Source organism: Rhinolophus hipposideros, assembly GCF_964194185.1.
Source record: "Rhinolophus hipposideros genome assembly, chromosome: 1".
NCBI classification, from domain to species: Eukaryota; Metazoa; Chordata; class Mammalia; order Chiroptera; family Rhinolophidae; genus Rhinolophus; species Rhinolophus hipposideros.
This window is the reverse complement of record NC_138047.1, coordinates 3,796,819-3,822,438: the sequence shown is the minus strand read 5'-3', so window position 1 is coordinate 3,822,438 and position 25,620 is coordinate 3,796,819. Positions and strand designations below refer to the sequence as shown.

The 25,620-nt window shown below is 52.1% G+C and overlaps 1 protein-coding gene across 2 annotated transcripts in view; it reads right to left on the bottom strand.

The window, feature by feature from the left end:
• Positions 1-25,620, bottom strand: part of DIP2C (disco interacting protein 2 homolog C) — a 337,740-nt gene that overhangs the window by 54,114 nt on the left and 258,006 nt on the right. For both annotated transcript variants that reach the window (XM_081055544.1, XM_081055545.1), the window contains 14 exons: positions 21,157-21,280; positions 20,792-20,901; positions 20,542-20,644; positions 18,606-18,670; positions 16,315-16,408; positions 16,089-16,208; positions 14,531-14,645; positions 9,549-9,688; positions 8,569-8,705; positions 7,257-7,465; positions 6,264-6,378; positions 5,664-5,865; positions 1,438-1,547; positions 376-456 (listed from right to left, as the gene is read on the bottom strand). In XM_081055544.1, the coding sequence (XP_080911670.1) occupies positions 376-456; positions 1,438-1,547; positions 5,664-5,865; positions 6,264-6,378; positions 7,257-7,465; positions 8,569-8,705; positions 9,549-9,688; positions 14,531-14,645; positions 16,089-16,208; positions 16,315-16,408; positions 18,606-18,670; positions 20,542-20,644; positions 20,792-20,901; positions 21,157-21,280 (1,725 nt within the window). The remainder of the gene's footprint in view (positions 1-375; positions 457-1,437; positions 1,548-5,663; positions 5,866-6,263; positions 6,379-7,256; positions 7,466-8,568; positions 8,706-9,548; positions 9,689-14,530; positions 14,646-16,088; positions 16,209-16,314; positions 16,409-18,605; positions 18,671-20,541; positions 20,645-20,791; positions 20,902-21,156; positions 21,281-25,620) is intronic.

Genomic DNA, 25,620 nt, shown 5'->3' with positions numbered 1-25,620 from the left:
AAATCTATAATTAAAACCTAATTTCCTACTTATAAATAACAGTCTAGTAATAAATAAACAGTCTAGTAATAAATAACAGTCTAGTAATAAAAGTAAAGACACCGATAGCCCATAGATCGTTAACTGTTCTGTGTCGTAGAGACCACTTTGCGGGGAAGAACTGCGGACCAACCGCTAAGATACATGTGCGCACACACATTCAGGCAGATGCACTGGCCCTTGCATTTGGAAGAAACCCTTCCTAAGGGAAAGCCTCAGTCAACGCAACAGGGAGTCCCTAAGACTTGCTCAGTAGGGAGAGGTAGGCGCAGTGGATGGTGTGGTGGCAGGGAGGGTACAGGAGGGGTAAGGGGGCAGGGCGGGCACAGAGCTCACCCGGCAGTTGAGCAGCGTGTAGAGCACATGGTCGGGGGTGGTCTGCGCCCTCCACTGCAGGACCTCAGACAGGAACAGGAACTGGAACAAAGCACAGGGTTAGGATCGGATCCCGGGGTAGGGGGCTCATCCCCACATCATCTATGTGCAGAGGAAGGGGGACGCCCTGACCAGAGCAGCAGACAGAACAAGCTCAGTGTCCTCCGGCAAAGACTGCACTGGAGTTCATGTGGCCACTGGGGTCTGACTGTCATCATAGTTCCCATCCCACCCCCGCCAGCAGCTGACCCAGAAAACCACCTTCCGGGACTTCCAAGAGTTGCCATGTGACTTCTGGGGCCGCCGCAGCAGAACGGCCCTATCCTGCTGTGACAGGCTCGTGTCAATGTGTTGGGAGTGGGCAGGCGGATGCCATTCAGGGCACCGCAGAGGGCAGGGACCACGTGCACCAGCCCGACTCAGGATGCAGTGAAAATCTCAGGTTCCCTCATGTCAGCGTCCTGGAAACCCCACGTGTGCCTGTCATCTGTTTTAGTATGGAAATGAGCCGGGAGGTGGGGACACGGTGACCACAGCTTTCAGTGAGCACATCACTGTGTGTTACCAAATTCTCAGTATTTCAAATGGTTTTGTCACATTTCTTGGTAGTCATACTACCAAGCAGGCCCACCTTTTGCTGAATGGTTATAACAGGACTGGTTGCCACTCGTGACAATTGTGAGGTGCCTTTGGTGGCATGGGGTCAGGGACTTCTCCTACGTCCCTGAGGCTACTTTAAGCAGGCTTGGCTCCCAAACCTGGTTTGACCCGAAGTCCCCTTGCACTTGTACAAAGGACAAGGCTGCCGTGAGGCACTGTGGTGCCTACCTGTCAGGGCCACGGGGAACTGGGAACATGTGCTCAGGGGACCAGGATTGGAAGGGCTTCCCAGTCCCCAAGCCTGCCAGCCATGCGACTGTCACCCACCCATCTCTGTGCCGCTGCCACGTGTTCTGCAACATTGCATCCCCAACATACACTTTCCTTATAAAGGTATGTGGGTGTCTCCTGGGCAGCACTCACCTTCCGGGCCTGGTCATTGTCTTCTATCTGCCCCAGGTCTCTGCCGCTGGCCTGCGCGATCCTCTTCCCAGAGACTAGGTTCCCCACCATCACAGAGGCGGGGCCGATCTCTGGAAAGCAACGATAGCACACACATGAGGAAAGCAGTGAAAATCCCCAGAACACGACGTCCCACCTTGGCCAAGTGCTTACTCCAGGAAAACCCTTTCAACGACCTGACTTTCAAAGCATCTTCTCAGAACAGGGTTTCTGAAAGGTCACTGTGATGACAATGGCAATACAAACAAACCTCGGTCAGGGTACATGAAGGAATGTATGGATCAAGCCCCAGTGCCACTGAGCCCGCTGGCCTTACTGTGCACTCGGGGCTATTTAGGTCTTGTCACATTACGACTATAGAAACGCTGCAGAGGGCAAGCAGGAGCCGCACGCGAGACTTGTTTCAGTGGAAATACTGGAAGGCTCCCGGACGGGGCGTCTGGCTGCCTGGTGGCATTGCACACCACTGACCAGCCACGAACAAACACCACGCTGCTGCTCCACTGACTGAAAGGCCTAGTTTCTCTTCCAGCCCCACCGAGACACGGCTGCACGAAGTTCCCAACTTGCTTATCACGCTCCTTCCACAGTTTATGCCACATTTCAAAGAAAAAAGCAGATACAGTCTTTGTGGCAGCTTTCCTTTTCTTTTTTAATGAAAAAGGTTTCTTAAAGAACTGTGGTAACACTTTCAGAATTTCTGACAGTAGCAAACCCTGGATCCCCTCAGGTTTCTAAAGTACAACCATCCGCAGTTTATTTCCATCAAACAAACCGAGGCATACATGTAATAGCAAAGAGCTTAGGGGCTTCAGGGGTTCCAGGAGGCCATGCCAGTGGAGCATGTGACAGTGTGTGAGTGGGACAGTGTCATGTGAGTGTGAGCGGGTTCATGTGTAATATGAACATGCAAGCGTGTGTCTGAGCGTGCAAGTGTGTTTGTGAGCATATGTAACAGTGTGAATGTGAGTGTGTGAGCGTGACTGTGAGCGTGTGTGCGTGTGCGAGTCTACAGGAGGAGAGGAAGGCTGAGAGATGCTGCCCAAAAGAGCTGCAGCTTAAAGTAACAAAGATGACGTCAGTGCTGAGTCCTTGTGCGACCAAATGCAAGTTAAGGACGTTTGTACGAAACTTTTTTTATTTTTTGTTTTTCTTTATTAAGGAGGGCGCAGCTCATAGTGGCCCATGCAGGGATCAAACCAACAACCTTGCTCTACCTTGCTCAACCTAGCACCACGCTCTAACCAACTGAGCTACCGGCCGTCCCCCTTATTAAGCTTTTGATGGAGGTAAGTTACAGGCTTAGAAATCGGGGTGTACTTGCGTGTGGGTTTAGGGTGTGGCAACACTGAACAAGGCACACAGTTGCCATGACAACCGCCCCAACAATCACCGGGGAGTGATGGGGAGTGCCAGGTGAGTGCCTGGGTCCCTTGGGCCACTGTCCCTGTGGGCACATCACCACAGACACGTGGCCTCGTGCTTCCAGGTGGATCAGACTCAGGAGGATGCCCTGTAGCAGAGCAACTTTCTGGGCTCCTGCCTGAGGGTGTCTTTGGTTTTAGACGTTTGTCGGAGCCTTGATTGCAGTTTTCATGTGTCACAGGACATACCTTATGCACTCAGCTAAACTGCGTTTGAATTTTCATGTGTGGGAGTTTGGGATGAGTCAATTTCTTTTCTCAGCTCTTAATAAAGAAGCATGAAAAAGACAATTAGGCATCATGGTGGGTGCAGAAATGCCGGGCACTGCTGTGTGTCTGGAGTGAGAAAGCTGATGCCAGACAGACAGACGAATGCCCTCAGTCCATGGCTGCGCTCGCCAGTTGCTTCCTGTCTCCAGTTCTGTGACAAAGTGCCCCAAGCTCTTCCTGGAAACTGGCTGAAACCAGTCTGAAGGCATCTCCATAACTTATTTTTAAGAATTCAAACTAGGGTAGGACAAGCACTGTTCCAGGGTCAGGTTCTCAAGGTGTCTATTTTGTGCTTCTGTCGCCGGTCACTGAGTTGATTTCTGCAGGAGTTCTCTGGATGCAAAGCTTTGGTCTTACATGCTTCTCTCCCTACATGGACTTAAAAATTTGTATAGGGCCAGCCCGGTGGCTCAGGCGGTTGGAGCTCTGTGCTCCTAACTCTGAAGCCTGCCGGTTCGATTCCCACATGGGCCAGTGGGCTCTCAACCACAGGTTGCCAGTTCAATTCCTCGATCCTCGCAAGGGATGGTGGGCTGTGCCCCCTGCAACTAGCAATGGCAACTGGACCTGGAGCTGAGCTGCGCCCTCCACAACTAAGACTGAAAGGACAACTTGAAGCTGAACGGCACCCTCCACAACTAAGATTGAAAGGACAACAACTTGACTTGGAAAAAAAGTCCTGGAAGTACACACTGTTCCCCAATAAAGTCCTGTTCCCCTTCCCCAATAAAATAAAAAAAATAATAATAAAAAAAATTGTATTATATTTTCCGAAAGTTGCCGGGAGACAGCTTTCCTGCTTCTGTAATTTAGAAACTTCCTTAGATCTGAAAGTGTGCGGCTGAGACAGACCTGAGTGTGCTGAAGAGCATGACGCGCGCTCTCCTCACACGGTCCCCTTTGGGATTTACAAACCTGCAGTGCTGTTGAGCCCCTGCCCTATCACACTTGACTGGTTCATGCAGGGACATGGGCAGCTGTATGTGACAGAGGCGTCCTGCTCCAAGGGGCCCCAGCTCTCCAGGCCATTTCTCAGGTCCACTCCAGCATCTTTGATATAATGTATTCAACTGCTTCCCTAATTTTTATAACACTGCCAGCTGATGGGTTAAAGGTTGGGGAACAGTGTGTTTTTCCAGGACCCATCAGCTTCAAGTCAAGTCGTTGTTTTCAATCTAGTTGTGGAGGGCGCAGCTCACTGGCCCATGTGGGACTCAAACTGGCGACGTGGGTGTTACGAGCACTGCGCCTAACCACTTAACCCTGGCTGCCCGGGGTTAAAGGTCTTTTAACAACAGAAATTTATCCCATTAAAAAGGCTATTAGGTTGTCTACAAATTAGCTACATTTTAGGGGCTCTGTTTCAAGCATGTAGCAACACCCTTACACAGAAGTGGCCTCACTGAATTTTGCTTTCTGCCCACAAGTACCTGTTCCAGGTCATAATTTTTATTCCACAGGGGCCTTAGAAGTCATCCAGTCCATTCTCCTCATTGTACTTATGGAAACTGAGGCCTCTGGGAAACGTCACCTGCCTAAGGGACATCACAGATCAGCTGAGCTAGGGAAGCTGATGGGCACCTCGCAGCTGCCATTCAGTATTTGTTAAAAAAATATTTTCTGAAGACACAGAATCACATAACCTCTCAAGAACAGGTGGGACCAAATAGCATTAAGAAAATTATTTCCTTACAGTTATCAGTCACCATAAGCTCTATTTACCATGTTGCAGGGTAAAGCGGACCCACACCTCCCTGGTAACACTTGCCAGGCCCGCCCCGGGCAGAAGGCCATCCCCACAGCCAAACGCCTGGGCTTTGCCCCTGGGCCACGCTTCTCGTGTGGGTTCCTCAACAGCTGGCAGCTTAGCTGAGCCAGGAGCTCTGGACCATACACATTTGCAAATGACCCCCCCACAGACATTTGTCCTGAATCCCGCCATCACACACTGATGACCTTCTCTGCACCTGGGCCACCTGGGCAGACAGTGACAGGGACATTCCCGTTATCTTCTGCTGTCACGACGAGCCCAGGGAGCCTACACCATTAGCAATTCCACACCCGAGACCACCGTGCCCAGACAGCGCGTCCCCAGTGCATCCACGCCGAGATGAGACAAAGCGGCGAATGTCACCCTATGCGCTGCTCACTGTTTCTGAGGTCCCCACTTGAAGTCAGGGTGCCCACATCGACACAAGCCTACATGTCACAACAGCAGTCGTATAAACCAGGGATTGAGAGAAAGAATAAATGTAGGAGGAGAAAGAAGTGGGGGAGGAACATCCGTTATGGAAACCTGGATGGAAACATAAGAGCAGACCTAATGCAATCCCTGCGACGCGTGAGCTGCATTTTGACAGCCACACAGATGTCTGCACAGGAACTGCTGTGGCAAGGCGGCCACTCCCCCAGGAGGGGACACCTGGAGGAGACAACTCCACTGGCTCCAGGCCCACCTGAGGCTGCGCAAACATGCCTGGCTCTGGGACATACCTGGCTGCTTTTGTCGAGGTTTAGGCAGGTTTGTGACACAGGTGTGGGGGCACATCAGGACATTGCAGGGGTGAAGCGAGCCCTCCAGGAAAAGCTGCTTCGTTTCTGACAGATGGATGCCACCAAGCGGGGTCTTGGGGAGGGTGTTGGCTGGGACCAAGGCCAAGCAGTACACCCCGACCTGGTGAATGCTGTCGATAGCCTAGAAGCCACGAGAGGGGATGGTGTCAGAACGGGGTCGAGAAGAGACCCGCACACACAGGACACGCAAGGCCACCCGCAGCACGGGGCACGGGGGCTGCCGCCATGCTCGCCATGCCAAGGGTCAGAGAGACTGGGGACACACACCTGGATGGGAGGTCGGGGAAGAAACGCCCTTGGAATCGTAACAAACCTAACTCGCAACCCCCATGTGGATGGCAGGACAGTCTGCAAACCCCTGACGCGACCTTGGTCTAACCGCACATCTGAGTTTCAGAGTTGGTGCATTTCTGGTCAAATGCAGTGACAACGAGGGGCAGATGCCCTGGCGACAAGGCTTGGCCACGTGCTAAGAGATGCTGCAGGAGCCGCCGCAGGCCCAGGTGGGGGAAGGGCTACCTGGAGGACGCGGCTCATCCACTGGAAGCTGTCCTCCTCCGTGGAGTCTGGTCGCTGCTCAGCCACAATCACAATCCTCTCGTCATGCAGGACGGTGACCGAGAACACGGCTATTCTGTGGGACAGAGGGAAGGCACTGTGGGCACAGGCCAGGGGCGCTCGGGGACAAGCAGTCCGCAACAAGGAACTTTAGGGCCCTGCTCACAGGGTGGGGGGGTCCAGTGCTGGTGACCACTTCAGAACGGCCGTCTCCTGCCAGACACTTGATAAGGAAGGCATGGCTGCGAGGCTGGGGGACAGCGCCCCATCCCACCTCTGCGCACCAACAGGAGACCCTATGGCCATCAGAGCTGCTGAGGTTCAGACAACACTCGATTCCCATCCTGGGTTTGCATGTGTGAAGCAACGTTCTCCAAATCAGTGGACCCCTTCTGCTGGGGAAGCAGGCTTTTCTGCTAGTCAGCCTGTCACCCAGCACAGGGCCGCCGTGACTCAGTGCCCGGCACCCCTTTGCACAAAGGGGCTGCGTTAAGAAGGATTCTAAAGCAGTTCGTGACTTTCTTAAAGTGAGCCCCACGGCAGGGGCTACATGACCTGGAGTGCCAGGCCAGCCGGGGCTGCAGTCAGGCAGGGAGGCCTGGGAGCCAGCTTCCTGTGCAGGTCTGTCGCTCAGCTCGTATCTTTGGGTCTTTTGTCAGGACCTGCACCAAGGTGAGTATTTGGCTTTTTGGATAGTTATTTATTGAAAATAAGTTTTTCAAATGGACATTTTAACCTAACTTAGAGGGGAAGTTAATGAAAATGTTTATGGTGCTTGGGAAATTTCTACAAAATTGGACATTCAAAAAACTAGGTGGACCTCAAAGGTCACTGCGCTCTAGTGCATCCTTCACAGACGAGGAAGCCGAGTCGGGCGAGTGGAAGGAATTCATGTATCTCCTATAAAAACCGTGGTGCGCGGGGAGCGGGCGCTGTCCCCGGGGGCACACTTACCTCCCCCGGTAGACGAACTTCATGGGCTCCACCGCCAGGGCGGTGGCTACGATGTCGTCCGCGTTGTGCCGCCGCCCGCTCACCACCATGAGCCCGTCCATCTTGCCCACCACGAAGACGAGCCCCCCGGGGCCAACGAAGCCCAGCAGACCTGTCCTCACGAAGGGGTACTCGCTGACTGGGGCGCCCGAGCTCGTCACGGGGAACACCTGGGGAAGCAGCAGCTGCGAGTGCCCAGCTCTCTCCTCCCTGTGTCCCGCTGCCTCCTCCCTGAACCCCCTGCAGAGGACGGTCCAGGTGGCCACTGGCTGCGCCACAGACCTGACGGCTCTGCTGTCCCCAGCTCTTCTCGACTCAGTGGCCTGGAGCCCTGTGAGGGCGGGGCCCAGAGGCCATCACAACAGCCCAGGAAACACTGGTTCTTCCATGTCTGAGGCCACAGCACAAAAGTGAGCAGTGCAGAACCAGGTGCACTTTAAGCAACATCTTTTAGCCGTGGCATGGTCACTGTTCACTAAAATAACACTTCCTCACTGGGACCACACTGAAAAGAAGGTATGGAGGCAAACCACGGGCGTTCAGGCTGCAGCCGCCTTCCATCATATCTGGCAGGTGGGTTGCATAGAAAAGGAGATGGAACTTCATTTACACGCCGAGGAAACTGAGTCACACGCAACAGCCACAGCTCCAGACCTTAAGACACATGACCCCAAACCACTTCAAGAGAAAGTGTGTCCCTGCCAGGGTCCACATCACTCAGCCAATGACAGACTCTGAGAATGCTGAGCTCCGGACTACGTCCCTCAACCTGTCACTCATGAGACCAGTGTCTGTGTGCATGTGTGTGCTCATGCCACGTGTATACACGTGAGGTGTCACGTGCACACGCACCACACATGTGCACAGAGCACACACACCTGCTCATGCCATGTAGAGTCATTTACGTGCACATCTGTCCAGGCCGGCCAAGTGTGTCCTGGGCTGAGAGGCCGCAGGGGACAGCCCCCGCCCAGCAAGGCTGTGCCACACGTGCACTTCCTCTTCCCACCCCGCCTTCTGGTGCTTGGACCAGATAGGTGAAGGGGGAACACCAATAAGCTGGAAAGGCCTGTTGCTTAGCAACTGTGCGTGTCCTTTCTAGACACTGGTTACGAAGTGAAAACCACGCCGATAGCACAAATTTACTGAAAACTATAAAAAAAAATAGCAGGAGAAAGTGCAACCACTGGAACAGCTATGAAAACATTTTACTGAGAAATTACCACCTCCTCTTTCACACCAACCCCTGGCGATGGTGCTTGGCCTGACCTACCTCGAAGGTGTTCTTGGTCATGCCTGACAGACCATAGTAAGATGTCCCCGTGGCCACCGCACACACGCACAGCTCCCCAATCTCGTCCGTTCTGCACAGCTGTGGGACCCCGTCCGGTTTCACAGAGCATGTGATGGCTGAACGTGGGGGAACAAATGAATATAGAGGAAATGCACACAAACAGAAGCGGCATGGGACAAAACCAGTGTGACAGGGAGACAACGAACCGGGAAGCCACTGTCCCTCAAGGGAGCCACAACTTTCCATGTTGCAGCAAATGTCAGGTTTCATGGCTGTGACATCAGTGGATAATTCCATCTGCTTTAATTTTAATGTGCAAATTCCATTTAAGGGGAGTAGCACTTTCTGCTCTTTAGACATGAGGAAGACACTCAGAGTAAACCTAAGAGTCATCAACCACAGCCATGCCATCAGCAAAACATGGGGAGGGGGCCCCACAGGAAGGGCACCCAGGGGGGAGGGGGACCCTGGGGGATGGGGACGCAGGGGGAGGGAGCCCCCACAGGAAGGGCATTCAGGGAGGGGGACCCCCCATGGGAAGTGGTCCCTGTGGGAAGGGGACCTAGGGGAAGGCACCCTGCGGGAAGGGGACCCAGGGAAAGGGGGACCTATGGGGAGGGGGACCCTGGGGAAAAGGGACCCAAGGTGAGGGGGCCCCCATGGGAAGGGGATCCAAGGGTAGGGGGTCCCCATGGACAGGGCACCCAGGGCGAGGGAGACCCCATGGGAAGGGGACCCAGGGGAGGGAACCCCATCCCCAGTGCGTCCCCCTCAGCCTCTGGAACACTGGGCTTTCTGTTATCAGGAGGAGCAGCATTACCGCAAACCCACGAAGCTTAGCGGGCTGGGGAGGCTGGAGCTAAGCAGCATGCACAGAGCTTCCACCCAAGGCTGTGGTGCCCTTAGGGGAGCACTGATAAGTGGGCCAGCGCTGGTCGGGGCCCGGGGTCCCCACTCACCTCCAGGCATCACGAGGCCGACGTCCTGCACGGTCAGCACCGACAGCTTTTCCTCCGAGTCCACGCGGATGACCCCGTAGGTGAGCCCATGCATGGATAGGACGCCGCGGCCCGGGGGCTGGTTGCTGTCATCCGTAGGCCTGTAAGAGCAGCGATGAGCCATGAACACGTGGCAGCGATGAGCCATGGTGACAGAGGCAGCGCATCTGGGCCCCGCAGGGCTCCTGAAAGCTCACAGTCCTGTGCCTACACCAGGGGCCCCGCCTTCTCAGTCCGAGAGGCTTAGTGACCCCTAGCCTACCTCTGGGCTTCCGGCGTCTGTAAAAGCACCTTTGACGCAAGAAGACACTGCAGCATTCCTGGCACCCATCCTCACATGAGCCCGCAGATGGCTGTCCCCACGCCCTCTTTCTGCGAGGCTACATTTTCCAGTTTTGAAAATGGTACAAAAGGGAGAGGAATGATCCAAGAACACAGACGATGGCAGGGACTGGAAATGGCAGGAATTCAGCTTGTCCAGCCTCACATCCAGAGGGATACTGACTGTGAAGTGAGGTGGACACCATGCCATCCGGATCCCAGGTCCTTAGGGACACTGCCCGACAAAAGACATGCTATCACTTGCTTTACGGTCATGGGCTGCGGGCTTTGGATGCAGCACTGTCACTGTAGCCACAGTCAGGCCTGTCCCCCCAACCCCCACCTGGGTTCTTCCCACAGACGTCCACCTGAGACCCCTCACTCCTCCAGGAAGGCTCAAAGGGGCACTTGCTCGTCACCCCATAAAAACAGCGCTGCCCCTCTGTCTCCACAGCTGGTGCCACCTGACTACCTCAATCAGAGTCTGAACCTCCTGAGGGCAGCCGGGTTCCTCAAGTCAACTTGTTCCCTCCCCTGCAGCAGTGCCAAGCGATACATGTCTGTCGATTGAATCAGTGAACAAAGAAAACGTTTCCAAGGTCACAGATTCATTCCTGTGAGCTGAGTGACAACACAGTTTAGGGCAGCAGCACCTCCAAGCCTGTAATGTTCCATATACAAAATATCAGGAAGGTCTATAACAAACCTAAAAGCGTAATTGGAGAAACGTGAAAGGTAAAATTTGTAAAACGAACTCTTGTTTCAATCAAGCAACTGGTGTGTTTTAAAAAGAAATATATGTTATATGTCAACTATAGCTCGAAAAATAAATTTAAAAAAAAGCATACGAGTCTGGAAATAGAATTATTCGTAGGAATCAAAAAGAGCAGAGCCAACTGGATACAAAAGTCTGCCCAAATAGTCTGACCCACGTGAAACCACCGGGAATGACGAGCTCAAACACTGGAACCCAAAGACCCCAACATCAGAGACTGGAAATGCCAGTGAGGAGCCCTGATGCCGGGACCCTCACCTGTGGCTGTCCCCAGCAAAAATCCAGGTGACAGTCAGAATTCAAAAGCCTTAGTATCTGTTGTGGGTTGAACTGTGTCCCCAAAAAGGCATGTCCAAGTCCTAATCCCCAAGCTTTGAATGGAAACTTATTGGGAAACAGGCGTTTTGTAGGTATAATTAGATAAGATGGGGTCACACTGGAGTAGGGTGATGGGCCCCTAATCCAATGACCAGTGTACTTTAAACAGAGAGAAAAAAGAAACAGACGGGGTGGGGTAGGCTGTGTGATGACAAGCAGAGAGTGGGGTGACGTGCCTATTCGCTGAGGCACAGGAAGAGCTGCAGGAACCAGCGGACGATGGAGAGGCCTGGAACTGGGTGCCCAGAGCCCCTGCATTCCAGAGTTCCAGACTTGGGACTGGGAGGGGACAGGTTTCCGCTGTTTAAAGGCACCCAGTTTGAGGCACTTTGTCATGAGAGCCACAGGAAACAGACACGCTGTGTTAAAAAGCCACATGAAAGCAAAATACAGGATGAGCCAAGGCACAGCCCGACGTGTGGTGAGCGCAAGCCTGACGGACAAGTTCTGTTAAGATGCAACAATGTGCAGCCTGCCGTCTCAGTCACGAGACCAGCTTCTCATGTTGACAGTGAACAAGCAGCAAGACTCCTAAGGGTGATAAACAAACACCCTAAATTAAAACTGCACTTACTGCAGGACATTTTCAGTGACGTGAATAAAGTGATGGTTACAGAAGACTTGAGTCTTCTCACTTACAATGCCCACCAGTGACATTAACCATGTGACATTAACCATGTGGCACTTCAATGCCCTGCTCCGTGTTACTATGTGATGAGTCCCTGCCATGCAGAGACAACTCAGACCCTGGGCTCTTTTCCTGGCAGATGTGCACAAAGGCAGAACAGAAGCTTGGGGACCCCTGACTCAGCCTTGCCCCCCGACTTTTCTGTGGGATCTGCCGGCTGACAGTACCAGCTCCCTTATGACAAAGTTTGGCTCAGCTGACGCTTTTGTGTCCCAGCCTGGCTGGCCGTGTGAGTGGAGGGCTTGGTGGGACGTAGGCACCAGCCGTGCCCTTTCCCAACACTTTCCTGGCCTCTGCCCTAGAGACGGAGCATGTGCTAGTTCATGCCGTTTCCTTTTATGAGACTTTACAAGAAATGATGTGAGCACCCCCTTGTAGATACAAGTCCAACACTGCGGTCTGTGTGGAGGGCACAGCAAAGGGCAAAAGCCCCTGGGTCCCCGCCCCAGGCTGCCGACACCACCGCACAAGTCCGTGTGACGTGTGTGCACATGCGAACACATTCACATTAAAGACAAACAAATGAGAAACCAGAACTCATAGACACAGACAATAGTTTAGTGGTTACCAGAGGGTAAGGGGGTGGGGGGTAGGAGATGAGGGTAAGGGGGTCAAATACATGGTGATGGAAGGAGAACTGACTCTGGGTGGTGAGCACACAATGGGATTTATAGACGATGTAATACAGAATTGTACACCTGGAATCTATGTAATTTCACTAACAATTGTCACCCCAATAAATTTAAAAAAAAAAAGAGCAGGACCACAGTATGACGGTCTCTGCCACTGCTTTGTCACCAAAAGCGTCTAGCACATCTTCCTGTGTGTGTGTGTAGTATGTATGTGTGCGTGTGACTGTGTGTCGTGAGTGAACTGCACATGTAATGAACCGAGCTGTTAGGTAGCATTCAATAACATGAATATATGCGCACATATTTTATTATATTTAATTTTATACAGTCGGAAATATTTCCGTTAGACACATACTTAGAAAGGGAACAGAAGAACCAAAAATGTACACTGACAACTTTCATTAACTTCAATAAAGCCTAAGCGTCCCCTAGGACCTGCAGCACCTTGCACCCCACTACGTGCTGTCGGTCAGCAGACAGGCACGCTGAGGGGTCACCTGCAGGGTGCTGCGTCAGCACTTCAGCACAGTGACTAGCCTGTCATCACGGCACCTGTGAGCTGGACAGGAGGCCCGTGAGGAGGGGCAGATCCAGGTGGTCAGCTCAGTGGCCTGTCAGCACCTACCAGGTTTCCCCAAAAGTAAGACCTAGCCGGACAGTCAGCTCTAATGCGTCTTTTGGAGCAAAAATTAATATAAGACCGGGTCTTATAATATAATGTAATATATATAATATAATATAATATAATATAATATAATATAATATAATATAATACTGGGACTTACATTAATTTTTGCTCCAAAAGATGCACTAGAGCTGATGGTCCGGCTAGGTCTTATTTTCAGGGAAACAAGGTATGTGAGTTACCTGTGGCCATGGTGCTGTGTCACAGAACCGCAGAATCTTAAAATTCATGGGTGAGGTGAAAGGAAAGGAGAGATTACTAAGTCCAACCCCCCATGTTTTGGGGGGGGCAGGAAACTGAGGCCCTGGAGGACAGGGACTTGCCAGGACGCACAGTGAGGTTAGGAGGACACACGCTTTAATGCGTGAAGAGGGTCTGAAGGATCCCACGGACGTGGGCCTGAAGTGTACTACTATCCAAGGTCACACACAACTGTCAGAAAATCATCTGTTAACATGCCTGTTATTAGGCGACAGTGCCACCAGCCTTTACAAAAGGAGGATTGGCATCTAGTTAATGGTGCCATGTTTCCTCATCAATCTAAATTATGTGAGAGACTCAATTTCCAACTCAATCGAAATGAAAAGTTGCTTCTCATCTTTTAAAGATCTTACATTTCTCAGCCTATCAAGCACTCTGGTTAATTTTACATTAACAAATACCTAAAAGCATCAGGTTTCTCTTTTAAGGATGCTCTTCCAGTGAATATTTTGGAAGCCAAACCTTTTGGTCATCAAGAGCAGAACTCACGTGCTTTGCGTCCTGAAAGCTGTCAGCCTGTCTTACAATGCAGCATACCTGTGTGATGCCCTAAAACCTAATTAGAGACGGGACCCAAGGATGCTGAATTAGGTCATGGTGCAAGCTGCAAATACCCAGGAGATGCAGACGCCTTCTCATTAGTGCGGACAACCGAGGCTGATGACAATCAGGGCCTTCCTAGCAGCTCTGATCCAGGACAAGCCTGCCTGCATCCCTGTCCACTCCCTGACCCTGCTCTGAGAGAGCGGCGCTGCTGCTGACCTTTGACCCTGGGTACCGAGTGAGCGGCTCAGGAGTGCCCAGCGCCCTACGCACCACTGACCCACAGAGGGCAGACATGGAGGAGACTTGGAGTCTGCACATCAGGTCAAAGGGCACAGGCGACAAAAATCCCGCTTCACCCAACAGTGGCTAGCCCCCCAAACTCGACCTGAGCCTGACACAAGCAGAGGAGACAGGGAGTAACCTGCAAGGGGTGACATCCAACGTCCCCCGTGGCTTCCCCTCAGATAGGGATCAGCCACATGCCAGTGAGGGGTGTCCCTAGCTGGTGAGCCCAGACTTGGAAAGATGCCATGCTAGCATCTGGGAAAGGCAGGTCCTTCTCTCGATCCCTCACTGAGATTAACAGCTAGGACAGCAGCCCCCCAGTACTGAACTGTGACCACTCCCAGGCTGTCCTCGGCAATCACGGGGCAGTACCTCCGGATGGCCACTGTCAGCGCCTCTGGCGAGCTGGCACAGGGACAGATGACCTCTTGGCGCAGCCCTTTACTTTGGAACACATTGAGAAACGCATCGCAGGAAGAGATAGACCCTGGAGTGACAGAAGAAGGGACGGTTATCAGACTTGGATTAAAACACCCCATGGAGAAGAGGCAGCATGGACACACTTCACTTAGTACAGTGGGTCCTGTGTTCCCACGAAAGGTAACAACCTCTAACCTAGAACTTAAGAGCTTACAAAATACATTTCTGTGCTTCATCGAAACATATCTGCTGGCTGATGAACTTTAATAACGTTTCTGAGACACATCTATCATTTTTCAATATGCATGTTCTAAAAGGTGATAAATCTAACCTCAGCTCAATGAAGGAAACAGTACTGACTTCAACGACAAGATCCAGGTATGATTATAGGGACTTGTCTAGGGACCTGTCAGCTGTAAGTTTCCTGATATGACTTTACCGGGCTGCATATGACACGCCACTCTGTAGTTACACGTAAAACCAACTATGCGTTAAAGTAGCTCACGATTCACGGAGTCATTTTTTAAATGGAAGATCATATACCAGAGTAACAGTAACAAATTATTTGTTTGTAAGTCCAATTTTGCATATCAGATGTCCTTTAAGAAAGTACTGTTTCCCCAAAAATAAGACCTAGCTGGACCATCAGCTCTAATGCATCTTTTGGAGCAAAAATTAATATAAGACCCAGTCTTATTTTACTATAATATAAGATCTGGTATAACATAACATAACATAACATAACATAACATAACATAACATAACATAACATAACATACCAGGTCTTATATTAATTTTTGCTCCAAAAGACGTATTAGAGCTGATGGTCCGGCTAGGTCTTATTTTCGGAGAAACACGGTACAGGCAGTTTTAACTTACAAATATGTACATTGCACAGTTTACACATGTGGCAAGAAACCAACATTTTTTCATTCCATTCACTTTCATTCATCTCCTTTGTTTCTGGCTTATACATTCCTCTGATTAAAAAAAAAAAAAGCTAGCTGGCATTTTGTTTCAATTGATGAACTATTTCTCAAATATACTAAAGGTATCTGTGAAACTGCTAATTAACTTGACCTGGGAGCTTTTTGCTATAGGGTTGATAATGAAATTCCATTGAAAATGACAAGTGAATTTCCTGATCAATAAAACTACTACGGACCATAAAATAATAAATCATATCCCAAGGAACTGCACACAGGGATTACTTCATCTAATCCTCATAAAAATCGTATGATTTAGGTACCATTTGCAACTAAAGAAAGAAAAAGATTAGATAAGTGACGTTCTCTACAGAAGCAGGAGGTAGGGAGCCAGGACTTAGCCCTGGGCCATGTCTGCTGGCCCCTACTCCCTTCACGCCAGTGCCTCTGGCCCATAATTCTGTTTGGCTGTTATCTTACAACCTCTTAACTAAGGTCAAGACTAAGAAAAGGAAGACCAGAGTGTGAAGAGTGGACCTGCATGCAGCCTGCCCGCCTCCGCCTGAGCAGGAGACATCACTTACAAGGGTTTGCACCGTCGGCCACGATCAGCATCCGCAAAGAGGACAGGTTGATGTCTCGTTGATCCCTGTGTGCCACCAACGCCCAGTGCATGTCCCTGGACTTGACACAGGCCACTTTTGCTGAGGGAGCAGCAGGGGAGGGGGTTAACTTGTATACCGCCAGGCGTACAATATTAAAAGAGGGGCTTGTGACGGTGGGGACACAGAGGCCACACTGAGGACACACCTTTGTACTGGCAGACCTTCTGAATCCAGGACAGTGGGTTCACCTTCATCAGCGAGTACGGGATGCTGATGACGTGCATCATGTTCATGACACTCTGAAACAAGGACACACATGGCGGTGACACAGCACAGGCCCTCCCCACCCGAACCAGGCTCTACGTGGGGACATGATGGGGTAGTGGTAGGGAAGGGCTTATCCCACCGCCACGGTGCCTGGTGCGAGCTGATCCCAGTGCATTTTGGAATGATCAGGAAGTGACATCTTAAAGGCTGTCTAGTCCTCTCACTCCTGCAGTTCCTGACACAGTTAAAGAATCTAAGTGCAAATCCTGTTTTATAAAACCTTAAGTCAAGTGATCATCATCCATAGTCTGGAAGCTGATTCTTTCTAGTGCTTAATTTGAAAACAAAATTTCCTTTATCAGATGTTCCACTGAGATGTCACAGAGTGGCGGGAGGTCCCCATCGCCCTCAGCGGGAGGTCTGTCTCCATCGTCCTCTCAGTGGGAGGTCTGTCTCCATCGCCCCTGGCGGGAGGTCTGTCTCCATCGCCCCCGGCGGGAGGTCTGTCTTCATCGCCCTCAGCAGGAGGTCTGTCTCCATCGCCCTCAGCAGGAGGTATGTGTGTGTCACCCTCAGGATTCCACCCAGCCATACTAATGTGGATCACACCCCTCAGGGGCTCTTTTCAAATGGATGTGCAACCCAAACTCACTTTTAAAATAAATGGTTAGTCCCTGCACTGCAGGAAGGACTCACATATGCCCTGACATCACTTGGGAAAGGGCAGTTGGGGGTCCACCAGGTGGTAGCACTGGCCACAACCCTCGGTGGCCGGCTCTGCCACGGTGACCACAGGTAGAGGGAGAGGGTACGGACACGTCAGACACGCCTGTCCGAATCAGGACGCTCTGAAGGATACTGACCCCTGCTACTCCGGTCGCTCCCACCACACAAAATGCCGCAGAGGAGCGTGTGGCTGTCTGGCCAGAGACCCGCCATGCTGCAGGTAGTGGCCATGACACAGCCTCCTGGGGCCGTGCCCCAGAGCAGGCGAGCAGGTGGTGGCAACATTGACAAGGTCTAGCACAGGCCTGCCTCGGGGACCGTGGAAGGGAGAGAAACTCTGGTAGCAACACTCACAGCAGCTGTCACAGCACTGAGCATGGGGACAGACCACATGCCCTTTAAACATCAGGCCACACAACTGTCACACAGCACTGCCATTCCCAGCGGACGGACAGGAAAGGTGAGGTTCAGTGTGACGCAGGTGTGGGTGGGTGACTGGCTTGCAGTCACCAGGCTGGAGGGGGACGGCTGAGCCTGAGCTGGGTTCTCTGCCCCCTGCCCCTCCCTCTACCACATCACGGCGGTGTGAGTGGGCACGCGGAGTCGTGCCTGTGTGCTGTCACCCACAAGTGTCCCAAGGGGAGGAATGAGCCATGTGGATCGTAGCAAGAGGCTGCCGGGCGGCCACTGCAAGCCTATGGTCTATGTGGTGCTTACATGCTCGTGTTCTAATAACTTCTGATTTATCAAGGAACAACAGATCCCACTTTCTGTATTTATGTTCCTATCAATAATGCAGGAACTAGATTTTTCTACTGAAAAGAATGTACAAAGTTTCAGCATAAGCAACTTAAAAACAAAACTGCGCAAGTGAAAATACTGCACGGACACAAGGAGAGTCGAAGCAATTATGCTACATTTTCTAAGTACTAAACATACTTAAATAACGAGGTATTTCTCTATTAAATGTGCCTACAGCTTTGAGCTGTCACTCACCAAGTGGCACCAACCACAATGAGTCATGCATCTCCCACAACGCGTGCTGAATTTTCATCGGGGGAGATCAGGGCCTTCCCCCAGAAGCAGAATGAGACAGGAGGCTCCCTAAATATTCATAAACACTGACTCATAGAGACAGAAGGAACAAGAATGTCATAGCCGAGGCAGACACATGGGACAGTGACCCAAACACGAGGCACTGGGAGCAGCACCGTGGGCCCGGAAGTGCAGGAGTGGGGGAAGTGCTGAGCTCCCGGCCCGCGGAAGGCTGACCTCACAGTTGTGGCCTCAGGACGAGGTTCAGTGACTCAGGCAAGAGGCTGTGACACCCACGGAAGTTATGTTAGCTGACAACTCCAAACTTAGGGCGATGACGGCTTGTCTTTATAATGTGGCAGGTAGCGGCTCACCCGAGCCGCTAAGGACACAGATCCTAATTCTGACTCTGACACGAGCACCTCCAATGTAAGCAGGACGCAGCAGGGCCAGGGGTGTCACACTTACTGTTAGGATCCCGTGCCAGAGCCCAACGTCTTTCTTGAAATCCAGCACGTTCACAATTGTTTCGGCTGTACAAACAAAAACAGTAGAGAGAGTTTTACTTATGAAAGTCAGGCATAGGACAAAGGGCAAAAAAAACCCAGCATCACATCAGGGGTCATGGCACGTCTTGGAAAAACATCATTTCCCTGTATCTTTGTAGAAATTCTGCAGCCTCCAAACCCATCTAAAAGTGCTGACTGCCTGGAATGTGTTCCGGGTGAAAATTCTAACACGCACGTCAAGAGCAGTGATGGTCACACCATCACTTAAAGCTCCTTATCCTGCTTTTTATGTATTTATTTCCCCCTCCTGCCTTTTTTCTTTTTTAAAGATTCTTTTCATTTCCATCACATGTCCTCCCAGGAAATGGGGAGCATGAGGCAACTTCCAGCAAATATCATCTGCTGCACCACCAAAGCCCTGGGGTGGGGCTGGGGTGGGAGAGGAGGCAGAGCTTTGCCAGTACAAGATACAGCGCATTCAAGGGTTATGGGGGAGGTTCCTGAAAGCTGGGGGGCAATAAAAGGGAGCTAAAAGTATATGGCTGAAAACAACGATGGAATGTGGAAGTTGCTGCCAGCGACACCATGAACGGTGCCTCTGATGTCCTATTTGTCATCTGGCCTGGGCAGGTGGCCTGGCTGCCCACACATCTGCCCCACACTGCCCGTTGCTGAGCCCAGGCACTTGCCAATGCCTCGTCTTACATTCCTACTTATTCATTCCAGCGATATTCCCAAAAGATAGCCTTTCAGAGGAACCCGCACAGGGGCTTCTAAAATAAACACTCTCCAAGGAAACAGCCTAGATTGTACTTTTATACTGTGTTTCAGTTGAGAAATAAGGAACAATGTATACTATATATTTGTATGTATGTATGTACGTATGTATGTATTCCCTCTCCGACCCCCATCGGAATGACAACCTTAGACTTCAAAAAATTAGGGCAAGGGATCGGGTCATGAGATTGTAAGAAATTAAACTGAAAACAATGATAAGTAGGGTGGTAACAATTAGAGGCAATGTGTCTCATGTGTGAAAATGTCTGGGAAATGGGTCCAGGGACCGAACGCCTCACGACAGTGAATTATTTTAAAAAGTGAGACTACCAGAGGATGGGAGAGAGAAAGGGAGGATAACAGAAGAAAAGCATTTCATCCTACAGTGGAGTGACCGGTGACACCAGCTTCCTCGGGGACCAGCCCGTTGTGAGCCAGTCATCCCCACGCGGGCTGGTCACAGCGCCCAGCCAGGGAGCCCAGGCAGCGCTGCTCACCCCACTTCTGCCTCCATGACTATCCCGTTCAGGGGAAGAAAGTACAACATGAAAACCCATTGTCCCCGAGGTGGAGCCCACTCTCAGAGGTTTGGGCTCCACAGGTGGGTGGGCCCAAGTATGGGCACGTTTTACTGCTGCCAAGTAGATTCTGAAGTGTGCCCAGAGGTGAACGTGCAGGTACCAACTACCTGTTTGTGCCTGAGTCAGGCTCCCCAGGACACAGGTTGAAGCCTTGCTCCCTGATGTGGTGGAATTTGGAGACAGGACCTCTAAGGAGGTGACTGAGGTTACACAAGTCCACGGGGCGGGGCCTGTCCTCAGCGCCCCACACGTGAGGACTCGACGGGCAGGGGCCGTCCACGAGCTGGGAAGACGGCTCACCACCAGCCACCAGCCCTGAGGGCACCTCATGCCAGGCTCCCTGCCTCCAGAACTGGGAGAAATGCTGTTTCTAGCCCCTAGTCTGCAGTGTTTGTCACAGTGGCCGGAGTAACTGGGACACTGAACAGTCCAAGTGAACATTCAGCTGTCTGGGCACCAAACAAACAAGCCCCTCACGGTCGTCAGCAGGTCACCATGCATGTCACAGGCGCGGCTGGCAGTGGGTCCCGCCCATACCTTCTGTGTAGCCACATGCCTGCGTGAGGGCCTGGCAGTGGGTCAGCAGCGCGATCCTTGTCACCGTCACCCCAAGGACACTTCCATCCTTGCACGTCTTATACTGAAACGACAGGACAAGGTGTGGACAAGTACCACTGAGAGGACAAAGCAGGGGCCACACCGACCGGCTGTCCCAGTGAATGAAGAGGCTGTGTTGCCACGGGAAGCGCGGTGACTCAGTTACTGAAGCTACAGATCAGCGACTTACCTCGATATATGCAGTGTCGTTATTCGCATCTTTAATGTGTGGGAACCAGTCACGAGGAGGTTTAGAGAGATGTTTGGACTCTGTGACAAACCACAATAGCTTTGGCCAACCTTGGAAATAAAGGACACATTCCTTTTAGGCAAGTGTTTCCCAGAGGAGGGTGGGGTCACCTCCCCGCGAGGCACCAGATGGACCCCTCTGGGTGCCCATCCAGCCAAGGACACCCACAGCCCCGTGCGCCACACTGCAGGCTGGTGGCAGGGCACGTGTTAGCCAAGACGGTCACATGTAGGGAAGCGTGTCCTGGAACAGACGTGATGCAGTGCTCGCATCCGCAGGGAGGAGCCAGCCTCGTGCGGTCCTACCTTTGAACTGCGGGATCTCCCCTGTCGGGCTCTTGGGCAGTCCTTTGTGGCAGGCGTCGCTCGTCAAGGCGACGGTGACTCCACAGCTGCCAAGCAGGAACCCGATCTGCTGGCTTCCTGCATCCTGGGAAGAGAGAAACCTGGCCTCAGCCCTGGTCCTGGGATGGCTTCCTGGAGTGGCCCACAGTTTGGGCACCGACATGATCTGTGGGAGCACATCACACAGCGGCTGTCGCTGGCCAGCTGCGTGACCTCAGAAGGGGCAGCTAGCTCGCATGGCCCCGCTGTCCTCATCTGTAGCAGCGGGTGAAGCAGAGCCAGCTCACAGGTCTTCAGGGAGAGACAAACCAGTGGCCACACGCGAGTGCTCAGCACATGGCGTGAAAACCCACAGCTCTGTGGATGGACACAGGGTGTAATGACTGTGGAGGACGGCCGGCCCACAAGGGCATCTTCGTCTGCGCGATCATGGAGGCCAGCCCCAAACACTCCACAGAGGGCAGTGCTGTTCCACCTGTCTGGCGTGGGGCCAGGCACCCACTCTCAGTCGAAGAAATGGAGACCTGCTCACCGTTCCTCGCCTGAGCACATCACGTCTCACAAAATAACATATGTCAGACAGGCCACCTCTGTATGACACTGGCTCTTGTGACACTGAGTACTGAAATCCTCCAAATGACCAGATGCTGTGGCTGGGGCAGCCCCTGGAACTGCCGGTCCTGTGAGTGTTGTCAGTTGCCCCATGGGAAGAGGGATGGCAGCACGGCAGGTCAGTGGCTTTCTTTACCCCCACCAGCCACACGGGCTGTGATGCATACTGTGAAGGAGCTGGCACGCTAGAAGTGTCATGTCTGCAGTGACCCTGTCACCTCCCACCATCCCCACTAGTTGTGCCTAAACCCGATGGGAGGCCAGACACCTGGTGTCACCTTGCCAGGAAAAGGGTGACGTGACATGGTGTCTGCACCCAGGTTAAATCAGCAGCATTCACATCTTAAAAGTGTCATCTTTCAGGTGACCAATGCCTCCTTTTCTTACTGCAGATTTAACCCCCAGAGGAAACCCCGTCTCTCTATATGGGGCTGTGCACAGACAACCAGACGCCCTGCGCAGCCCCAGGGGGCAGAGGTCAGGCATCCGCAGACGGGGCCACATTTGGGGCTGTTGAGGTACTCTTCCTTCAAGCAATGCTTTTGCAAACAGAGTTATTATGCAAAAGTAATTGCTTTTTTTGCAATTATTTTGAACCTTTTAAACCACAATTACTTTTGCACCAACCTAGTATCACTCACTTCAATGTGAGTGTGGATATCACATCGCCAACACTAATCATGCAGCGGGGATGGCATCTGAGGTCAGGTTCTGCAGTGGGAAGGCGTCTCTTGTGGGCACGACTTTGCCAGAGCGCTCAGTGCCTGCCCGGCTCTGTGAGGGCGCACGCTGACTAGGGTGGGGAACTCTCGTCTCCAAACCCTGCCCTCTGATACCAGCTCATGACCTGATGTCCAAAATGATGACACTGCAATGATAAAGACACCCAACATGCAGAGGGGCTGCGTGGGAGAGAAGAGACAGGGAACAGCTCACTGGAATTCAGATTGCACATCTGCCTGTCCCTTGGCTGCAAGGGCCTTCCTGTCCTTGTCATCCGGGCAATTCCTACTCGGAGCTCCAGTCAAACGTTGACTGCAGCATTAGCTCTGCCCGCCACACTCACCGGCTCTCAGGGCACGCTGTGTGTCCCCATCAGGCACTGAGACCCCCAAACAAACCCATGCTTGAACCCAGAGCCTGAAGCAGGGCCTGCACATAGAGATACTCAACACGTCCTCCATGGACCCTGGGACAAGGACGACTGGACGTTGGACGTGCCTTGCATATCCATCCACATGGCGCACCATCAGGCACAGTCACCTCGTTTCAGGAAGAACATGGTGACACCGCCCTCCCGGAATGCACGCTACCTGCCTGGGGCCCATTTCCTGAAATGGACAATTTCCTGAAATGCTGTCAAGGACAACAGCTGGTCAGCTCCCATCACAGAATCTCGCTGATGGCTCTTTTCAGGTATCAAGAACAGTGGACCACACTGAGCTCACACCTTCCCCTTGCTTTCCATCTTTCTCCAGTATACAGAGTTGACAGTGTCACTTCCTGGGGAGCCACACCTCACCACTGCCACCCTGACAAGTACGTCCTGCAGCAGGACAGGCCACATGGACATGCCACTTGACCGTCATCTCCCCCATGCCCGTCCTGGCTTCCCATCAGAAAGCATTAATCACATCTGTGAAAAGGATTCTCGCACCAATAAGCGTGAGGCAAGTTCATGCAAAGTCTCTCCCATGAACTCATTTTTGATTTGCGGCCTCACAACCAGTGGTGTTTATCCAGTCCTTTCCTTGCCACTTAAATCCCGATTGACGGGTGGCTGGCTCTCAGGAAGGGTAAGACAATAACAGAGCCAGAGGGAAACACGGGCTCAGATGCACTGTCTGCAGAGCGAACACAAGAACACTGCAGATTGACGGGCTTTACGGATTATTACGGTTGTGGAGCATGGAGGATCAAAGAACGTGGACACAAGACACTCCTTATCAATACCAAGACGAGCTAGTCCTTTGTACAGGTAAGTATTTTGCCAATTAATTCTAGCTTTTTATTTATAATGGAAGTTCCCAAGCACACATAAGGATGTAAAGAAAAGGAAAAAGAAATCTCACGCATCATCACCTAGCTTCAACAACTATCAATGTCTGGCAAATCTGGTCTCACCGCACATATGTGTGTGCACATACATGCACATGCACACGCAGACCGCAGTATTTTAAAATGAATCCCGCATGTGGGTACAGCCTTTCACACATAGGCACCTCGGCAGGTGACTGTGGCCCGGGCTGTGCTGTTTCCGTCCCCCACACCTGGTCCCCTGTCCCCTCGCTGCCTCGCATTTCCCGAGAGAGGGGTTCCGTGACTGGTCACAGGAGGTTGTAAAATCGTGACAACATGTCGATGGTACTTGTTCCAGAGAGATTTCATTTTAAAAAGATATTTCAAAACCTTTACTCTAGCAAACAGGCGGGTGGTGTGCTAGAATTCTAACAAGGGCGAACTGCCATCGGTCGGGAGAGCGAGCCCCTCGCAGAACAGACCTGAGCCTGTGCGTCCAGAGGCTCAGAAGCAAGTGCTGACAGGCCAGGCCCTGGCCGGGTCTCCTGCGGCCCAAGAGCCATCTTGACTCTGGTTCTGTTGTATTTAGAAGTCACAAATTGCCCCTCCTCCTGTCACACACACATGCTTATGGCAGAGCCTTTGTCCGCGCAGGGAAGTTCTGGCTCAGCCTAGTTTCTGCAGCTGACAGATGTGTTGGCAGCTGGCCTTAACAGACCCGCTCGGCCACCTGGACAGAGCTTTCCCGCCATGCTGTGACTGCACAGGGCCTGTCGTGGCACAGGCTGCAGATGCCCTGTCCCTCCTCCTGGCAACCTGGCCAAACACCACAGGGACCCCGACTTCTGCTGTGAACTTCTCCCGGGAAGGGAGCGCTCCTGTCACTCCAGGCATCACCCCCGGAATCAGAATGGAGGCTACGTGTACACAGGGCTGAACCGTTAGGGCCCTTAAGCAGCATCCAGTGTGCTGGGCACAGAGCTGGTGGACAGCAGCAGTCCCAGCCATCACGGCCATGGCCCCATTCTCCATGCAGCCGAGCCTGGGATTCTTACAACCAGGGTCATGTTCTGAGGTCTCAGAGCCTGAGTGACAGAGGGGACCCGCCCACTATGGCCATCAGCTCGTCTCTGGGATGATAGCAGACTATCTTGGGTGACCATTGGCGTCCACGCCAGTAGGTGTCCTCCCTCTATCCTTCTCCTACAGCTACTACGGCTCTGGAGTGTGGACGAGTAAGCCAGTGATGTGCATGGAGAAATGTGTGCCGGTGAGCAGGACAGTGCTTTGCTGCTTCTCACACTGCAGGTGACCCTGAACCACGCAGGCCCACACCCATGGATTTTGTTCAGTAGATAACCCTATTGATTTTGATTTGCGGTTTGGGGACTGGGATCGGCACATCCGAAGGCTGACTGTGTGTACTGATCTACCGCACATTACCTAGGGGACCTGAGCATCTGTGGATCTGGGGTCCTAGAAGCCTTCAAGGGACAACTTGAGTTTTCAAGAAGTCAAGTTACATGTGAAATTTGAACTGCATGGCGGCGGGGGAGGGAGGGAGGGTTGGTGCCCCAGCGCCACATTGCTCAAGGGTTGACTGTGTAATTATAACAGCAAGATTTGACATTTACGCTAATCATAGAATGAGAGCTGACAAACTACAGGCGAACCTGGGACTTGTGAATGTCCAGACACCTGCATAAAAGCAAAAACCACCAGCGCCCAAAATAAGCAAAAACATTGCCATTTTAACAATGGCGGAAACAAAGAAAAACACCACCATTTTAATAA